General features: G+C 42.5%; 1 protein-coding gene across 1 annotated transcript; it reads left to right on the top strand.

Moving 5' to 3' along the window:
• Window positions 1-13,446: 13,446 nt before the first annotated feature.
• On the top strand, window positions 13,447-15,211 carry kctd12.2 (potassium channel tetramerisation domain containing 12.2). Its single transcript, XM_076982990.1, has one exon. It carries the CDS (start codon window positions 13,507-13,509, stop codon window positions 14,368-14,370), a length of 864 nt encoding a protein of 287 aa, XP_076839105.1. The 5' UTR covers window positions 13,447-13,506; the 3' UTR covers window positions 14,371-15,211.
• Window positions 15,212-18,381: the final 3,170 nt, after the last annotated feature.

Here is an 18,381-nt window from a genome sequence, read left to right as displayed (position 1 = left end):
CAGTGACGTCCTAATGATGGAATGCTGCAAGTTCTAGAATGCTCCTTGAAATATGGAGCGTCTTCCAATCCAATCAGGTTTCAGATAAAGAAAACACGTGTCCTATTTTATAGCCTAATCAATCTTCTACAACAGGGTTAACGGGTTTGTCAGATGGCAGCTGGTTAAGGATAGCTGTATAGCCGCCTCATATTGGTAGACTCAATGGAAACTTATCTTATATTTCCAGTTCATGTAATCATACTTTTCTACCCATATGTGTTGTACAAGGCCAGTGAGGAAGGCCGTCTGGCTCCCCACCCATATTTACCTTACTCAACAGTGATCTTCCAGTGTCCATCTAGAAGATCATCTGTCTTAACTAGGAAGCAGCATAATCAGATTGCGCTTCGTTAAACCTGGTGGGGTAACGGAGACAGTGGAGAAATGCAGGCTTGAGCTTTTCCAGATGAGACGTACTGTGGTCAGATTGATCAGAAGCCACTGGAGTAGAGATGTGGCTGGGAGGAGATTGCTGGAGTGAAGACTCTGGCTATTTGAGGTTTCATCTGGTGCAAGGCTCAAGACTGATGAGATCCTCCGTTTATTATCATGGCCAAAGCCACCAAACGTAGCTTCCATGTAACCCGGTCATGAACCCGACATCCCGACATCCTGAGTATAAACTCTTACCCAGTGTTCTACAACCCTACTGAACAGAACGAAGACAGATGTCTGTGTGGTGTAACGAGAGCTTATAAGAAGTATGAGAGGTTTGTTCCCAGTGTGAACTAAACTGAATTCTCTCTCTAGTGTGAATTCACATATGCAGAGATAAGCCGTGTCTTAGCTTGGACGGCAGGTCGACCGCTGACCATCCGAGTGTCACTGTTTGTTTGTTTCCGCACTGTCGAGTCTGCTGGCCCTCCTCTCCTCTCCTCTCCTCCCCTCTCCTCTCCTCTCTTCTCCTCTCCTCTCCAGATGCCCGAACCGTGGGACCTCCCTCCCCACACAATTCTTCATCTCACTCTCCCTCTCTTGTCCGTGGTTCCCTCTGACAGTGGGGGTCGTGCCATGGCTGTCATCGTGGAGCCAGAGCCCAGAGCCTCTTTTTTTCTTTCTTTCTATCTTTCTTTCTTTTCTTTCTTTGTCTTCCTTTCTTTTTTTTCTTTTAAAGTGCTGGGCGGCTGGAGGCTCTGCTCAGAGATCCCATCAGCGTCAGGTCTGAGCTGTCACGTTGCTATGCTCCGCTCCAAGGCAGCTGAGTCAAAAGAGCAGTCACTCATGTGGGGCGGGGTCGTAGGGGGGTGGTGGGTGGGGTCAGAGGCGGGGCTGATTTGCATGGCAGGTCGCTGTACAGATTGGCACATCAGTGTGCCATGGTCTCCCTTTGAGATGTGTTGGTAGATAAATATGGCACAAAATGTTGAACCTCAAACAATAAGTAGATGGACACCGCAAAGCTTTCTGGAACCAGTCCTAGAACCAGCAGGGTTTCTGTTATTAGGACTCTAAAACCTGTGGCCATGAGGTTTATTTCTAGTGTCTGTAATAATTTCATGCCTTGTTGTGATGACTGAGTGACTGGGGTCGATGCAGGTTTAGTCATGAAAAAGCTCGTCCTGTCTTAAGTGAGATCAATATACACAGGAGTGGTTGAGAATGCAGGACACTCTGGGGAGCCATTAAGCTCCATTTTCCTCTGGGTCCATTTCATCTACCATCTATCTCTCTCACTCTATCTCTCTATCTCTTATACCATCTCTCACTCTATTTCTCTTGCGCTTTCTTTCTTGTAATGCCTATCTATCTCTCGATGTAGCATGTGCTTTAAGTAGCACCCCCCCCTCCTCCTGACAACTACAATACTGCTTCCCTCCTTTATTCCAAGCATGCTGCTTTTTTCACTGGGGTTGTCTTTACAGCACATGGGACGCCCCCGGATGAGGCCGTTATATAACCGAATGATGAATTGGAGGAGTGAGCGTTCATAAAGAAAGCCTAGCCTCAAGACGTGCTCGGCGAGTCTGCATACACACCGATGATTACACGCCAGTGCGCAGGACAAGAAGGAATTAATGACGTCGTACATCCAGAATTAATGTGCATAAACAGTTCATAGTTTAATGATATGGCAGGATTGTTTAGGAATGAGCGAGTATCTTGCTTTCTATGACGTCAAACTGTAATACCTTATCTTCCATCCCCCCACACCCCCCTTCTCTCTCTCTCACTCTCTCTCTCTCTCTCTCTCTCTCTTTCTCTCTCTCTGTCTGATTTTCAGCCAACTGGGTGACTCTGTACTATTTATGTCTTTCTTAAGTGATGTCCCCAATAATGTAATTGCAAGCCATCTAATTGAAAAATGGAGAGAGAGAGAGGGAGAGAGAGAGAGAGGCGTGAGTAGGAAAGGGACTGATAGGGTAGGTAGGAGGTAAAAAAAAAACAGAAAGAGAGGAAGGAAGAAGAGATATAAAGAGGGGAGGGGTTTGAGATATGGTGATGTGGAGAAAGATGTGGTAGTGTGGTTCCTCCTCCACAGAAAACCTACACACACACACACACACACACACACACACACACTTGCTCCATTTGTCTCAATCAGGAGTCTTAGTTCTAGATGAGATGACCGAGCCTTTATCTGATCCCCTCTAAGCTAAGCCAATAATAGTAGTGGTCTGGACATACAGAGCCTGGTCTCAGCAGCAAAGGAATGACACAAGATAGATGCTGCACAAACACAAGCCAGCTGTAAATCTCAACAATATACCATATAACATCACTGCCATGTCAGTCATATTGTCTGTTGTTTTAAAAACCAGTTGGCAAGTTTAGTGTATCGTCTTATTGGCCAGGAACAGAGAACTCACAATGTGAAATGATTCCAATTAAGGTTTTATTTGACATCTATTTAACAACAGGAAGAATATGGAGGATTTGCTGCTGTCACTCCAGTACACAGTATGTACATTTGTGTTCTAACACAGGCAAACAAAGTGAACTGAAGAATGTAATGAATGTAAGAAAGGCTGATGCTGTTAGAAAATGATGAATTCTCTGAAGTCACTCAGCTTCTGCTCACAGTCGCTGCTATTTGTGACAGCAGTTCTGTTTGGAAATAAATTACTCTATATTTCTTACTTGCTTTTGTTTTTCACTTTAGTAAAGGTTGTTCTATGTGGCTCGCTATATAGAAATATAAAAGAAATTTATTTCAAACACATGGTTCCACTTAAAAATATTTTTAGCAAATTGCATATGAATACCCAACCAATTAAAAGAACATTCATTAAAAAAAAATTCAAGTCTGAATGGCCAAACTGATTTCAATTCACTGCTTGGCCATCAAGACTTGACATTCTGAGGCAATGGCGAGGGCAAGAAAAATGAATCTGAAAAATGAATCTGTTAAGAAGGTGACACAATTCCCTGAAATGTGAACTATGACTTAGCCACTCGGGTGCAGAAATCCTTTGTTTTCTTGCATGTAACGTTTTACCGAGCATCATTTCACTTCTACCATTACAGCCTCTGTCTGATGTTTTCAAAGAGAAAGTTCACGACGCTACCTTTTTTCAATGGCAAGTAGATTAAACCAATGAAATTTCATGTCATACACAGCAGCCTCTGATAGCTCGACGTGTAGATGCTGCAAGCCAAATACATGAGCAATTTGTTGGATTTTTTGAAGTTTCAGCAGGGCGAGATGCCCGGTCTGTCTTTGATGTTATAAATGAACACATGTAGTGCCACAATTACGAAGAGGACATCATAACCAACTGTGTAAGGGTTTCTGCTGTCATGGCCTCCTCAGTAAATGCAATGTTTGTGCACTGCTGTGCACAAAGATTAAATGTGTTGTTATCCCAGGGTGCAAAATGCTCACCTGAATCCAGAGTGTTTTTTTGCAACGCTCTCTGGGTTTGCCTATTTTTTGCTGAATCCATTAAGAGGATGGCCTTCCCTGAGCATACAGGACATTCACAGTTGTGCAGAAATGCAACTTTTTGGTGAGATGAGGCTACAGTCGAGATGGACACACTCTATGCTGCCACAGACTTCATCAAGACACCGGGAGGAGTTTGAGTTTGTTTATGTATTGAAAACTTATGAACAAATCTTCCCGGAAACAGATGAAGTCTTTGACATTGTTCAGCGGAGGGTCATGTGTATCTTCTCCTATGTGTGCTCTCTGTCACACTTGTGCGACCCACAGAGGTGTTAAAGGATATGTACAAGGCCATCTTAGACAATCTTAGTGGCAGAATTCTCAGCGCTTTTGCAATATGAAAAGTTTGCACTTCCTTGAGCCAATCAGTGCACAGCTCAATGTGATGAAATGGCTCGGGTGTTTTCTGAGGAGGCATTCCAGAATTTGCTCTACGATTATGGCCATTTCTCTCCTGCTGGGAGACTGAAATCTGAGCTCCCCTCACTCCCATCGCCACTGTCATCACGGCAGCCGGAAGAAGCTGCCTGATTTCTTCTACAGACGTGGAGTTGAATGAGGAGATGCGCGCATGAATCCGCTCCGTCTCCAAACCGTCCAGAACAACCACCCTGCTGGTCACTGAGGCCAAACCTGTCCAGCCTCTGAAAAAGAATCCCTGTTGTTATGGCAGCTAATGTAATAATTGTCGTAATGTTTTTGACGTAGGCTTAAATTGTGCTTCTCCTATTTCAAAGACCACCAAGACACGAAGGCAATTAGGTTCCACAATTAAGTATTAAATTAAGTATACATAAAGTATTAAATTAAGTAGTTATTATTCATAGAGAAGGCTGTTATTGAACTTAAAATATGTACCTGTATTTGACCCTCTTCAGTGTCTGCCAAGATACACCGACTCTGTCGTCCTCTACATACTATACATGAGATGTGAGCAGTGAGACAGGAACACTATCATGGTCATGCAGAAATGTTGATAACATATACAGCAAATCATTGTTGGCCAGTGTTATCAGACAATCTCTCTCTCTCTCTCTCTCTCTCTCTCTCTCTCTCTCTCTCTCTCTCTCTCTCTCTCTCTCTCTCTCCCTCTATCACTGATTCATGTGGCACCCAGGTATTTCACTGGGGCAATACCACTCCGTTAGCTGCTGTATTAAAACCCAGTCCTAAGGGGACGAGTGGCTTTCATGTCCAGTTATTTGAAAGGACACGATGGCCCGTCACTCAGTCAGGGTGCGGAACCCAACCACACGAGCGGCGCTTGAGACAGACCAGGCCGATGAGCTCCGTTACAGGTGTTCTATCCGTGTAACTATGACACCCAACAGAACCATGTGACCTTTGGCTGAGTCCTAGTAAGGTCACATCCCCAGTTCCTTCGGACTCTCCCAACAGATCTGAACTTTGTTTTTGAACCATACAGCATTTACAGACACAAATCTATTTCATACTGTGACATCGTTTCTTCTTCAATGTGACTAGTTATTAAAGTCAGTGGTTCTGGAGTATGGTAGTAAAATGTGATTCTTCTTGGCCCTCGCAGACACAACTGTGTGAATTCTGAAGCGGCAAAACATTATCCATTAAAATGACAACTCTGACATTCTGCAAAAATGGATTTGCCCGCATCATGTTGCAAGTGAGGAAGGGGTTAATGGAAAAAGATGGCCTTAGAGAAGATCTGCATATCCAGATGAACCATATTACTGCTTTTGTACTCCTTACAGCATGCAGAATTATGAATTATCTTGAATGTTCAAGCTGTATCAGTAGCAGTCTAAGTACATCTATATCTATATATATATATATATATATATATATATATATATATATATATATATATATATATATATATATATATATATATATATATATATATATATTTAGAGAGAGAGAGAGAGAGCGAGAGAGAGTACTTTTTACAGAGTTGAAACCCAGCCAGCAGATCCATTAAGACTGATTGGAAAAGGAAGGTGAACAAGTCCACCAATCAGCTCACCAATCAGAAGGTGGAACAGCTCCTCCTGGGAGGGGCTATCGGCTGGACGTGGTCAATGGACCAAAAGGGGCCAAAGGTCATTTCTACCGTTAGTACAAAGCTAAACGACTGTGGCCGCTGCTGTATTGAACCAGATATCAAGACTTATTTATGGCATGCATAGAGAGAGAGAGAGAGAGAGAGAGAGAGAGAGAGAGAGGCAGACAGATAGAGAGAGACAAATAACAGAATAACAGACAGAGAGCAGGGGAGAGAATATAAGCATCTTGTATGCTGCATAACTGGATAACTGGTCAACTACTTTATATAGGTAATGTACATAGAGAGAATTTGCCTAGCAAATCTTTGAATGTCTTTGAATCTTACTTTGAATGACAAATATGTAGCTACCAACCCAAACAAGTGAACAAGTTCTAGTTAACATTTTTTAACATGCATGTTATAAAACAGAAATCATATTTAGCTGGGATAGATTAAGATGCTTAAATACAAGATTCAAATGTTGAAAAAATTTCAGGTTTTCCCATACAGTCCTGTATGAGGGAATGACCTCACACTTCAGGCAGAGAGGGGGTGTGTGGCAGAGGCTTCTGAGATCATGTGGACCCCCCCCTAAAACACACTGGCTCTGGCAGCTATATCAATGAAATGGAAAGAAACCAGGTCTGCTCTGGAGAAAGGGGAATGAGCTAATGTTGTGTGACTAAATCATCAGAGAGAGAGCGAGAGAGAGAGAGAGAGAGAGAGAAAGAGAGAGAGAGAGATTCAAACTAGCATTTGCACAACACAGGTTGTTAAACACCTGGCGTGAAGCTCTAATGTTAAATGTGAACGGTGATGCGGACACACTCTACCTATGAATCCATCGGGGGAAGCTTGCTCTAAACTTACAGGAAGTGTTGGGCACTTTTTTATTGGCCGTCCTTCATGGTCAAAGTAGATGGTGCCAATGTTAAAACACCCTGCCATATCTTAGACATCCTGAATTGACCTTAAAGATAAATGAATAATAGGACAATATAATTTAATAGCTTACCAAAATAGAGGCAACCAAACCCTCTGATCACCATTCCCTGGCCTACTAAATCCAAAAATGTGTCTCATCTGGTCTATAAAACCACAACTGGTAAAACTAAAACGTATGATCTAGAAATATAGAGATACACACATTGGACAGTTCACACAACTCCAACCCTCAGTCCTCCCCAAACATTTCTGCACACACACACACACAAACACACCATCCCTAATGAGCAGCCATCTACCTCCACATCTCCACGGCAGACAAAGGCAGAAGATCTCAGGAAAAACAGAGAGATAAAGTGCTGAAAATGTCAGGGCTGATTAAACCCTCACAATTCTGAACACAGAGAAGAAATGAGTCCTGGTCTTTGTCACATTCTCACAGGCGGCTAGCTACTCTTGGTTCGAATTAACAGGCATCGCCAAATGGCAGACATCAGGGGAAAAGCCTCTTGTTTCACTCTGGGACAGACTTCAATTTAGACTCTTCGAAGAAAAATGGAACCCAGATGCCATTTAAAGCTGAAGAGGTCATAACTCAAGACTGCTCACACAGCAGGGCTCATTTAATTTCTTTCTTTCTTTCTGCACGGTCCATACTCCACAGTCCACCTCTTCCTCTGGGGGTGCGGCGCTAATGTGACAGTTATGTGCTTGATCAATAATGGACTCTGGTTCATGAGGAAAATGCCGGCATGAGTGTTTGTACTGTGATGATTCAAATCTATCCAAGCTAGAAACAAAGCATAGCTGAGCCCTGCTGAACACCTGAAATAGAATAGAATAGAATAGAATAGAATAGAATAAATGCTCGACATATCAAAGCCACTAATGCCAAACTTAAATCAGAAACAACACTAGTTTCAGTTTCAAACGAAAGTCCAGGTCCTTGGTTACGGTTGACGTGGGTTACGGGTGACGTGGGATGTCATGAGCAGTGACATTCACTGTTTCTCTGTGGTCAAATGACAGGGGCAAGACAGTGGGAAAGCAAGCATGACTCGCTGAGAGAGAGAGAGAGAGAGAGAGAGAGAGAGAGAGAGAGAGAGATGTGATGACATATAGGACAAAGTGTTATATTAAAATTCAGCCCAATGCCCAGCTTGACACCTGACAGTGGGTTCTGATGGACAGTTTGGAGGGAAGAGGGATACCTAGACCACTGCCACACTCCTGTAGACCACTGACAGATCAAAGGCTGGCTGAACTGTGGAAATAATATCTTGCTAACTTAAGCTAACTGGAATCCTTACTGCATTTGCATGGTATAGGTATGTTAGCTACAGATCACACCGACACACGGCATAAAGAGTCACCAATACCTGCCAACATTTATAAAGTAATAAAGTAGTTCGCCCGTCTTCCTGGAACCCATGGAACCAAATAAATCTCCATTTGCCAGGCAGCTGCAGTAATGCAATTAAACCCAGTGTGCACAGTTTAGCTATAGAGGTCTCAACAAACAAGAGTACAATTAGTGATCACAATGAACTTAGTCTCTCTTAATATCTTCAGAATAGAAAAACATCTAACAGTGTATCCCCAACAGCCTAACACAATCCCCAAGCCGTTTTGATGTTCCAAGATGCTGTACTACACGAGTAGAGCTTTTCTGACAGAGCTGATGGTGCTTGCGAATGATTTATCGACCTATCATTATGATTACAAACGAGGCTGTCATACTGGGAGGGAGGAGCTCTAACTGATTTGAAATAAAACCAATTAGCTCACAGTGAAGGAACCTTGTAGCGAATCAGATCACTTAGCCTGGATTGGCTATGTGTCACAGTGTTTAACTAACAGGAAATAGATTTTCTCAGCTCATAAACAGTAAATAAGTCTTTGGGTCTACAGTACTACAACTGAATTCTGCCCCACTACTCAGTTCAACCAGTGGCACATCGGTTAAAGAAAACAGCCGACAACTAGTGTATAATCGTATGTGTATGAGTCCCCAAGTTAAGGTTTTTTAAGAAAACCAGAATCTACTTAATATCAGAACTCGTCTGTAAGTGATCTGTGTCTGGCAGTTGCAGTAGTGCTTATTAAAGATCCACTCATGCACACAAAGGATCTTGCGGTTACTTGTTTTACACTAACTAATGGCTGATCACATTCTTTAATAAAAACCATAATCATAGATTTTTAAACAACAAAGTGGCAAATTTACTAACTTTTTTAAAGCACCAAAGAATGGATCACAAAGACCAGCAAGGACGGACAAAAGATCACAAGAATCAAGTTTGTTAATATTTACACTATTTGTAAACCAATCAAGCGGACATGTGAACACTTCCCCCTTATGATGAAGTAAGATATCTGTATACAGTGGGGAAATTAAGTATTTAGTCAGTCACCAATTGTGTAAGTTCTCCCACTTAAAAAGATGAGAGAGGCCTGTAATTGACATCATAGGTAGACCTCAACTATGAGAGACAAAATGTGAAAAAAAATTGAGAAAATCATTTTGTCTGACTTTTAAAGAATTTATTTGCAAATAATGGTGGAAAATAAGTATTTGGTCACCTACAAACAAGCAAGATTTCTGGCTGTCACAGACCTACAAGACCACTACTAATCTCCCTCGATCTGGGGTTCCGCGCAAGATCTCAGCCCGTGGGGTCAAAATGATCACAAGAACGGTGAGGAAAAATCCCAGAACCACAAGGGGGGATCTAGTGAATGACCTGCAGAAAGCTGGGACCAACATTACAAAGGCTACCATCAGCAACACACTACGACGCCAGGGACTCAGATCTTGCAGTGCCAGACGTGTCCCCCTGCTTAAGCCAGGCACGTCTGAAGTTTGCTAGAGAGCATATGGATGTTCCAGAAGAGTATTGGGAGAATGTCATATGGTCAGATGAAACCAAAGTAGAACTATTTGGTAAAAACACAACTCGTCGTGTTTGGAGGACAGTGAATGCTGAGTTGCATCCAAAGAACACCATACCAACTGTGAAGCATGGGGGTGGCAACATCATGCTTTGGGGCTGTTTCTCTGCAAAGGGACCAGGACGACTGGTCCGTGTACATGAAAGAATGAATGGGGCCATGTATTGTGAGATTTTGGGTGCAAACCTCCTTCCATCAGCAAGGGCAATGAAGATGAAACGTGAGGAGATCTGCATGGAGGAATGGGCCAACATACCAGCAACAGTGTGTGCCAACCTTGTGAAGACTTACAGAAAACGTTTGACCTCTGTCATTGCCAACAGAGGATATAAAACAAAGTATTGAGATGAACTTTTGTTACTGACCAAATACTTATTTTCCACCATTATTTGCAAATAAATTCTTTAAAAGTCAGACAAAATGATTTTCTCAATTTTTTTTTCACATTTTGTCTCTCATAGTTGAGGTCTACCTATGATGTCAATTGCCGGCCTCTCTCATCTTTTTAAGTGGGAGAACTTGCACAATTGGTGACTGACTAAATACTTATTTTCCCCACTGTATCTACATTATCACACATCTATAAGGTCTAATCATCTGAGCAAATAAATAGCATGAAGCCACCAAACCAATGCAGACACTCAACATAAACCAACAGCCTTACCAATCACTAACTGTGGCTTCAAAGCAGTCCTATAGGGAAGTGTTGCATGTGGAGAATGGTTTGAACCGAGGGAATGGGAAACTCTTTCTGTTAATAAGCCAAAAGGAGGCTCTGTTCCTTGGCGCTGGACGTCGTCCAGTGGCCAGTAAGGTTTACACCATGTTCGCTGCGGCACCAAGCCAATTACCCCTCTCCCCACAGCCCCTGACCTTTCCTAACGAACACAGCCGCCTGCGTGCCTGACTGGGACACGACCCCCGGGGCCCCTGCTGACTGGGACACGGCGCTTGGGGAAGGAGGCTTCAGACTGGGAGGTCACACCTGCCCGTTCCATTAGTGCCATAGTGAAGACGTGGGCCGCTGCTGTTTAAGATCCGATGGAGAAAAGCCCGACTGCAGCCGCTGATGTAGTTTTAGGAGACAGATTCACAACTTGGATACCTCCACTAGCGACACGTGGACAAACAAATGAAGAAATTAAATGGACAGACAGAGAAAGAAAGATAGAAATAAAGAATAAATGTAATATATATAATATATATAAAAGAGGTCCCTCTTTCTTTCTCTTGAGAATATCATGCTCCATGCACAGCTACACAAAAGGAAACTAAGTTTAGTAAAATAGTTTATGAATTTTAAAGAGCCACAGGCAGGGGGAGAAAGCTGCTATCTTTTATAGCTGCTGCACGGGTCCCAAGATGGAGGACTGCTCCCATGCCTCAGTGCCTTGAATAGCCTTCTGGGAAATACAAGACGGTATTTCCAAAAGTCAATGATCCACAGGCGCCCCTCAAGACAGCTCTCTGCTTTTTGTTTACAGACTACTTTGTTTACAGGTGTGACGTGGGTAGCTGGGGCTTTGCCTAATGCCATTCCCACAGCATTGTTGTCTAAGGAGGGGCAACGTGTTCAAAAAACCCTGCCAAACCCTGCCATGCACTAGTTTATTAGTAACTTATCTTAGTCAGGAGAAGAGTAAGCACAAATATTGCTGAAAGTGTCATGTAAATCCATGGTCTCTGTAGCATAAGTGCAGCTCATGTATAATGGTGGAAAATATATAACATAACCGGTTAGTTCAAACATCTCCTGTATGTTATGGGTCATAGCAATCATATCAGATACAGTCTGCTTCTAATACACATGTGCCACCTTCACTGTTCGCTGAAATTAGTATCCAGATTTGACTGTCACAACACACACACACACACACACACACACACACACACACACACACACATCCCCCATGGCCTGTTCAAGCTCAATATGGATTTTTCAGTTTAGGAGCCTAGCACACTACAACAGTGCCGGCAAAAGGCGCAAAACAAACTTAATTATGGACCAAGGTCTGTGGGTAATTGTATCTGTGGGTCTAATGCCTGTGATATGACTTCATGGCACGTTGATACAGTATTAGACATGGTCCTGTGGGAATACTTCACAGTTTTTATTAATTGGTAGGTGTTGCTGATGTGGCATGTATATTTAAAGCTTAAGAGGTGATAAATCTTAAGCTCTTAAGATTAATCTTTTTTAATGTAAAGACACTTTAGTGTGAATTTTTATTAGACCTGTCACCGTCGTTCAACGTTATACACCACACATTCGTGGTTTTTTTATTGCAACTGGCGGTAATTTTATTGGCAGCTACTGCCCTCTGGTGGATATGTTGAATATGAAAAAATGCTGAAATTACATTTATTCTATTCGATCAGTTTTTTACTTACAAATATTATTTAAGTTTATATTCCATACAGGCAGCGTTTACTTTTTTCCTTTTATGAGTACGCCCAACTAATATTCATGTTTTTGATAATATCATAGGGGAAATATTTGAATCAAGCAATCTGCTTTATACTTAAATTAAGCGTCCTGTATTTCATGAGACATCAAAGAAAATTTTTGCACTTATTTACTGATTGTTTACTATTCTCTTCTTTTAGAATTCTCATGAAATTTTCATGGATAAATCTATTACATTATTTGAGGGAAATAAATATTTGTTTTGATGAACAATGCGTCCACTAGATGCCGCCTTCGTACCGTCGTTAAAGCGTTACCATTTTTAACTCAAGAAACTTTGTTTCATTTATTAGGTACCCGTGTATAATACAAAACAACCATATCACGTGATATTTTCCGTGATGTTTGAAAACTACGTTTAGGTGAAATCTACTGTATTTGTATATGCCCCTTCATGCACGTGCAACCGACAAGACAGCTTCACTTTGTTTTGATCCCCAAACCCTGGCCCACCGCGTCACGGCACGAGACAATAAACCTATTTCTGATAAGATGTGTAAGCATAAAACTACTCTTTGCATTTATATCATAAGAGAATAATTAGCCATCATTACCCTTCAAAAATTAAAAGATATAATAAGCCACTGATAAGGGACCTGAAAATTCAAAGCAGAGAAGTAGTCTACCATACAGGCCAGCCCTCAAAAGGACATTATTCATTTTAGACAAAGGTACCTTAGAAAAAGATGAACAGAAGTGTAACTTCCGCCAGACTTGGTGTTGTGGGATTTTCATTTCGGGTCATAACTCTAATCTCTGACACGGCTTGTTAATATCTAAACTGCAGTCAATCTTGTTCATTTTCACCTGTAGCTTCATACAGTACAGTAGCCTACAGTCTAAGTAGTGTTAGAAAATAATAAAACATCAGTGTACGACCTACCTATGCAGCAACTAGGAAAACGGCCTTGACAAGAGAGACAAAGTTTCAAACAAAACACATTTCAGTTAGTCACAATTCAAGTGTTCATTCATCGATTTTAGATTTCCTTTCTTATTCACTAAGGTTGATCCCAGGCTGGGAGGGTGTGTGGTTGGGTGTTAGTAAAGAGTTAACTGTTGCCTCGTAGAGGCTGTCAGTTTCCTCCTCCCACGTAACTGTTTAGCCTACATAAACAAACCTGAACAAGATCTTTTTGCATTCTACGGAGTGTGGTTCTCGTAACGGGGTACTGGAGCAGATGCGCAGACATGGCTCAGCCGGCCAGCAACCGCGGGGCGTTAAGCTTGGACGTCTCTAGAAACCTTTTCCCCGAAATTATTGAACTGAATGTCGGCGGACAGGTTTACGTTACGCGCCATTCCACTTTACTGTCGGTACCGAATTCTCTACTTTGGAACATGTTCGGTCAGAGCAACCCGTCGGAACTTACCAAAGACAACAAAGGACGGTTCTTTTTAGACAGGGACGGCTTTCTCTTCCGATACATTTTGGATTATTTACGCGATCAGAACCTCGTTTTGCCAGATTACTTCAAAGAGAAGGCAAGTCTTCAGAAAGAGGCAGAATTCTTCCAACTTCATGAGCTGGCACAACGCCTTAGACCCACGGTGAGCAAGGAGAACTCCATCGGCGAGGAGGTGTTTCAGAGCGACCCAGAAGAAGCTGCACTGGTCAGCACACTGGCCAGCAGCAGCATCAGCACCACCACCACCACCACCGCCGGTCCCCGGTCGCCTTCTCTGGACGCACGCAAATCTGGATATATCACAGTCGGATACAGAGGTTCGTACACGATCGGGCGCGACATCCAAACCGATGCCAAGTTTCGGAGGGTGGCGAGGATTACCGTGTGTGGGAAAACATCCCTTGCAAAAGAAGTGTTTGGTGATACTCTAAATGAGAGTAGGGATCCAGACAGACCTCCAGAGAGGTACACGTCTCGGTACTACCTGAAGTATAATTTCCTGGAGCAGGCTTTTGACAGGCTTGCGGAGGTGGGCTTCCACATGGTCGCCTGCAACTCCACCGGCACCTGCGCTTACACGAGTAGCGACCCAAACGAGGACAAAATCTGGACAAGTTACACCGAGTATGTGTTCTGTAGAGAGTAAGGCAGGCACACTTTTGTAAACTATATCACTTCCTAACTGTTGCTTGACCCATCTCAACGACTTCCCACTGGTTCCGTCATGCAGGTCCAGTAATGTAGTCGTGTGATCTCGGTACCAGGACAGTTCTATTCACCAGTAGCTTAATGATTAGCTCGTAACAATATTTAGGCAAATAAAAGGTTTTGGTTAAACAGGTCAGCAAACTATGTTAAGCTTCTGTGATGGTCGTGAGAACCACGTACGTCTGATTTGGGCCTTCCTTGACAATTTTGTTGTCCATGTGGCAAAGACGTGCAGGCGTTATATCTGTTTTCAGTGTTTATAGCAGTCTTATGTATTGTGTTCATTAGAACTTAGAAAAGCCTGTGTACTTGCTAAAATAATTAGCATTCATATTCGACTCATTGACTAAATTACTTGTAAGCTATTTTCCCATTGCTATCGACTGACATATACTCTTTTAATATGTACTGCTTTCCAGACCATTGGCTTTATTTCTCCATTGGGCGTTTTATCTCCCAGAAAACGAGTCTTCCCGTATTGACAGTGGTGTTTTCCATCATGAGTGTGAGCTGCCAACTCGATGGAATAGATAAAGTATAGTTTAGCTCACGTGAAATCAGACGTTGCCGTTTTTATAATCTAGCAGTAGGCCACTGTGTTTAAAAATTACCTATCCGTGTGAATCTAATGCCGGGGAAAACTCTTAACCCCTTTTTAATGGTCTTATACAAGTGTCTTTTTTTTTCTTCTTCCTTTTGCACATGTATATTTGGAATCTGGAATATTTGCCCATACTGTTTGTCCGTGTGACCCAAAGAATAAACTATAATAAATCTGACATGCGTTCATGTGTGAACAGAGAGTCTTATCTGTGGTTGAACTTGTGGATGCTGGGTGAATCGCTTTTAGAGGCCACCTAGTGAGTAAAAGTTCATCAAATCAAATGCTTGGTTGAGTCAATGTAATTTTCCATGCACTATGAGGAAAACACAAGGCGTGTTGCCTGAAAACTAAGTGGAGGAACCATTTAAATGTATTTCTGCAAGTCACTGACACAAGTTAATGAAATTACTCAGGACTGAATCAGACGCTTATTAATTGCAGCAGCCATGCATTTGAAGCACTTCCTGGACTTGGCCTTAACTTGAGGTGAATAGTCAGAAAACTAGTGTCCTTAAACGAACTACGGAAAAGATTTTTTTTGAGTGCCTAACTACGAGTGAACCTTGGGCAACTTTAACACACTTCTGTGTACAGTTGCCAGAAAGCATGAGGGCTTATTTTAAGGGAAGATATGCAGCACATTAGATTCACAGAAAGTCATTAAGCAGTCAAGCTGAACGTCAAAACAGCAGAAAAATAGAAAGTGATGATGCTAGCATAGGTTGCTATTGTGCTGAACAACACCTATTCAGAGCATACTGAACTACTGACTTTTGAAGGAGATATGAAAGTAGATTAAGACCCTGCAGGGTTAGGAAACAGATGGAAGGTTGTGACATAGGGAACAGGAACTGGTCCTGCAAATGTCAGGAGCTGTGTGACCGTGGCTCCTGTAACACACACACACACACGTTCAAAGAGGTATATGCAAAAACATGTACAGGCATATTCACTCGCACTTTCTCACACACAAGCACACACACCACACTTACCTGCATTCCGATATGCACAGTTGTACACATACCTACACAAATATAGAGAGACATATTCAAAATTGTAGTTATGCACAGAAGGTGTCCAGACAAACGGGATGTTTTCGACCCGGTCCGTGAGCTGTGCAAAGTGCTTCTGAGTTTGGAGGAGCAGGAACCAGTTCCTAACACTAAAATGACATTTTGAAAATCTACATCTTTTACTACAGTACACTGTATACTATAGTATATATATATACACACAGACATCAGAGTGACAATCTGATTAAATGAATAACCATGGTAACAGTAAATCTCAGGGTGTGTATAAATATAGAACAGAACAGACAGTTCTCCCCAGCACATCACTATCTACAGGACTGTCATAATAATCATGTGTTATGTTCAGACTGTGCATGAACAGCAAAGCCAGGACTGCCTGTAGAGTGTCAATAGCACAGGAACTGCCTGTGTGTGCGTGTCTGTCTCTCTCGCTCTGGTAGGCAAGCTCAATTGAAAGGAAATAGATGAACACATGACCAACCCTCAAAAAAAAAAGCCTGTCATTTGAACGTAGACTAGTGTGGGCGTGCGCATAGATACTACTGATTTACATAGCATTAAAATTCAAACGTCAAACAACAGAGAGGTAGTGCATTATGGTCCGAGCACACGGGACAAGAGAATCGTGGTAAGCACAAGGCGAAGGAGACGTCTGGATGCAGTGGACACTGGAGCTGCACTGCATGTGCAGTGTGTTTTGAGACTGCATCACACTTTAAACCGGGCCTTCTGTCAAAGAGCTAATGGTGCTGACTTGGCAGATTCTGGTGGATTTGTTATTTTGTCGTAGTGCTTAACTCTTGAACGTGGCGACTGACTGAACTCAACTCTCCCCAGTCACAAGCTAGCATGAGTTTTGCTCTAAGTATACACACACAAAATAAAAAAATCAAATAAACCGGACTCCTGACTGCACAAGTAAGGCGTCTTTGTGTCCTCCTTTCTGAGCGTTTATTGTGTAGCTCATGGGTTGTCGGCTACACCCTTGTCCTCCATACCACAAAGCGCTGCAGCTATTTGGAAAGACTTTAAAGTTCTGCCCAGAGAGCACTAAAGGAATGTTTCTCACACTCGCGCACACACGCACACGCACGCACACACACACACACACAGTGCTGAAGTGACAGCAGACCTCAGACATGCCCAGGCCTAACTGTCCTCCCTCTCTTCCAACTTCTGAATTCTCTACATGAAGGATCTGGAGTCACGGACAAGAACAAAGCAGCAGTTTATTTACAGACAGGGAAGTGAGGTTTCGGACTCTGGCTGTCAGTCTCTCTCTTGTTTTCAATGTGATTCACTGAGTTCCACTGGTCTTCCTCTTTAAAACCACACACACACACACACACACACACACACACACACACACACACACACACACAGGGAGTCTCTTTCACACTTTAGGACACAGTTGTTTGTTTAACTCCATAACGGATATACAGTACATTTAGGAAAGTCTCCATAATTTTTTAGAAAAGTATGAAAATTTTCATTTTTATGTCCTATGACATATTGGCATTAGGAAACACGAAGTAGTGAGGTTGCCCATCTTGCCTTGAACACGTACTGAACAAACAGAATGTAACAAACAGAAAGTAACAAACAGAATGTAACGGCTGCGATGGTTTGACACTGAACGGGAAAGGTAACAGAAATGGAACCTCACTGCCCACAGAGTGACTCACTTCAGCATCATGAAATTGTGCCTTAGAAAGTTATTAAAAGTATATTCAAATAATGAATGGTATGCACATGAATATTTAAATAAAACTGCTGTCATTAAAGCAGTGAGCGTACAAAAGAATCAGGCACAGGAACTCATTTTAATACATAATCCATCATTTTAATATTTAATATAGAATTTTAATCTGGTAGATTGGTGTGACTGAAATGACCGATGTGACCAGTGCATGAAACTCTACGGGCTATATTCCCCCAATCCATCACTTCACCTGCATCCACATCTAAGATTGCATCTAGGCATCATGTGATATCATGAAAGGTTATCACAACAACAATGCAAAAAAAGGCCAGGGGGCAGGTATCATGTTACTGACAAAGCCGAAGGCTGCACATAATATTTGTAAGAGGAACAGTAAATGGGGGGAGGGGTGAGTGCACTGATGAGTCATTAAAGAAGACGTGTTTTTATGTGGAAATCATAAGAGACGACGGCCCGACCGGCTCCGTGACTCTGAGTGGATGCGATCGGGCCACCTGCCATGTGCTCCGGACGTCTGCATGAGCGGGCCCCGGGGCCCTAACTAGGGCCATATGGTGGTGTAAATACCGCACGCTTGGGTTGCCAGGT

Source organism: Brachyhypopomus gauderio, chromosome 20, assembly GCF_052324685.1.
Source record: "Brachyhypopomus gauderio isolate BG-103 chromosome 20, BGAUD_0.2, whole genome shotgun sequence".
Classification (NCBI taxonomy): domain Eukaryota; kingdom Metazoa; phylum Chordata; class Actinopteri; order Gymnotiformes; family Hypopomidae; genus Brachyhypopomus; species Brachyhypopomus gauderio.
This window is presented reverse-complemented; position numbering and strand designations above follow the sequence as displayed.

Excerpts from the sequence above, each read along its gene's own strand:
- kctd12.2 (XM_076982990.1), top strand. The coding sequence starts at position 13,507 with ATGGCTCAGCCGGCCAGCAACCGCGGGGCGTTAAGCTTGGACGTCTCT.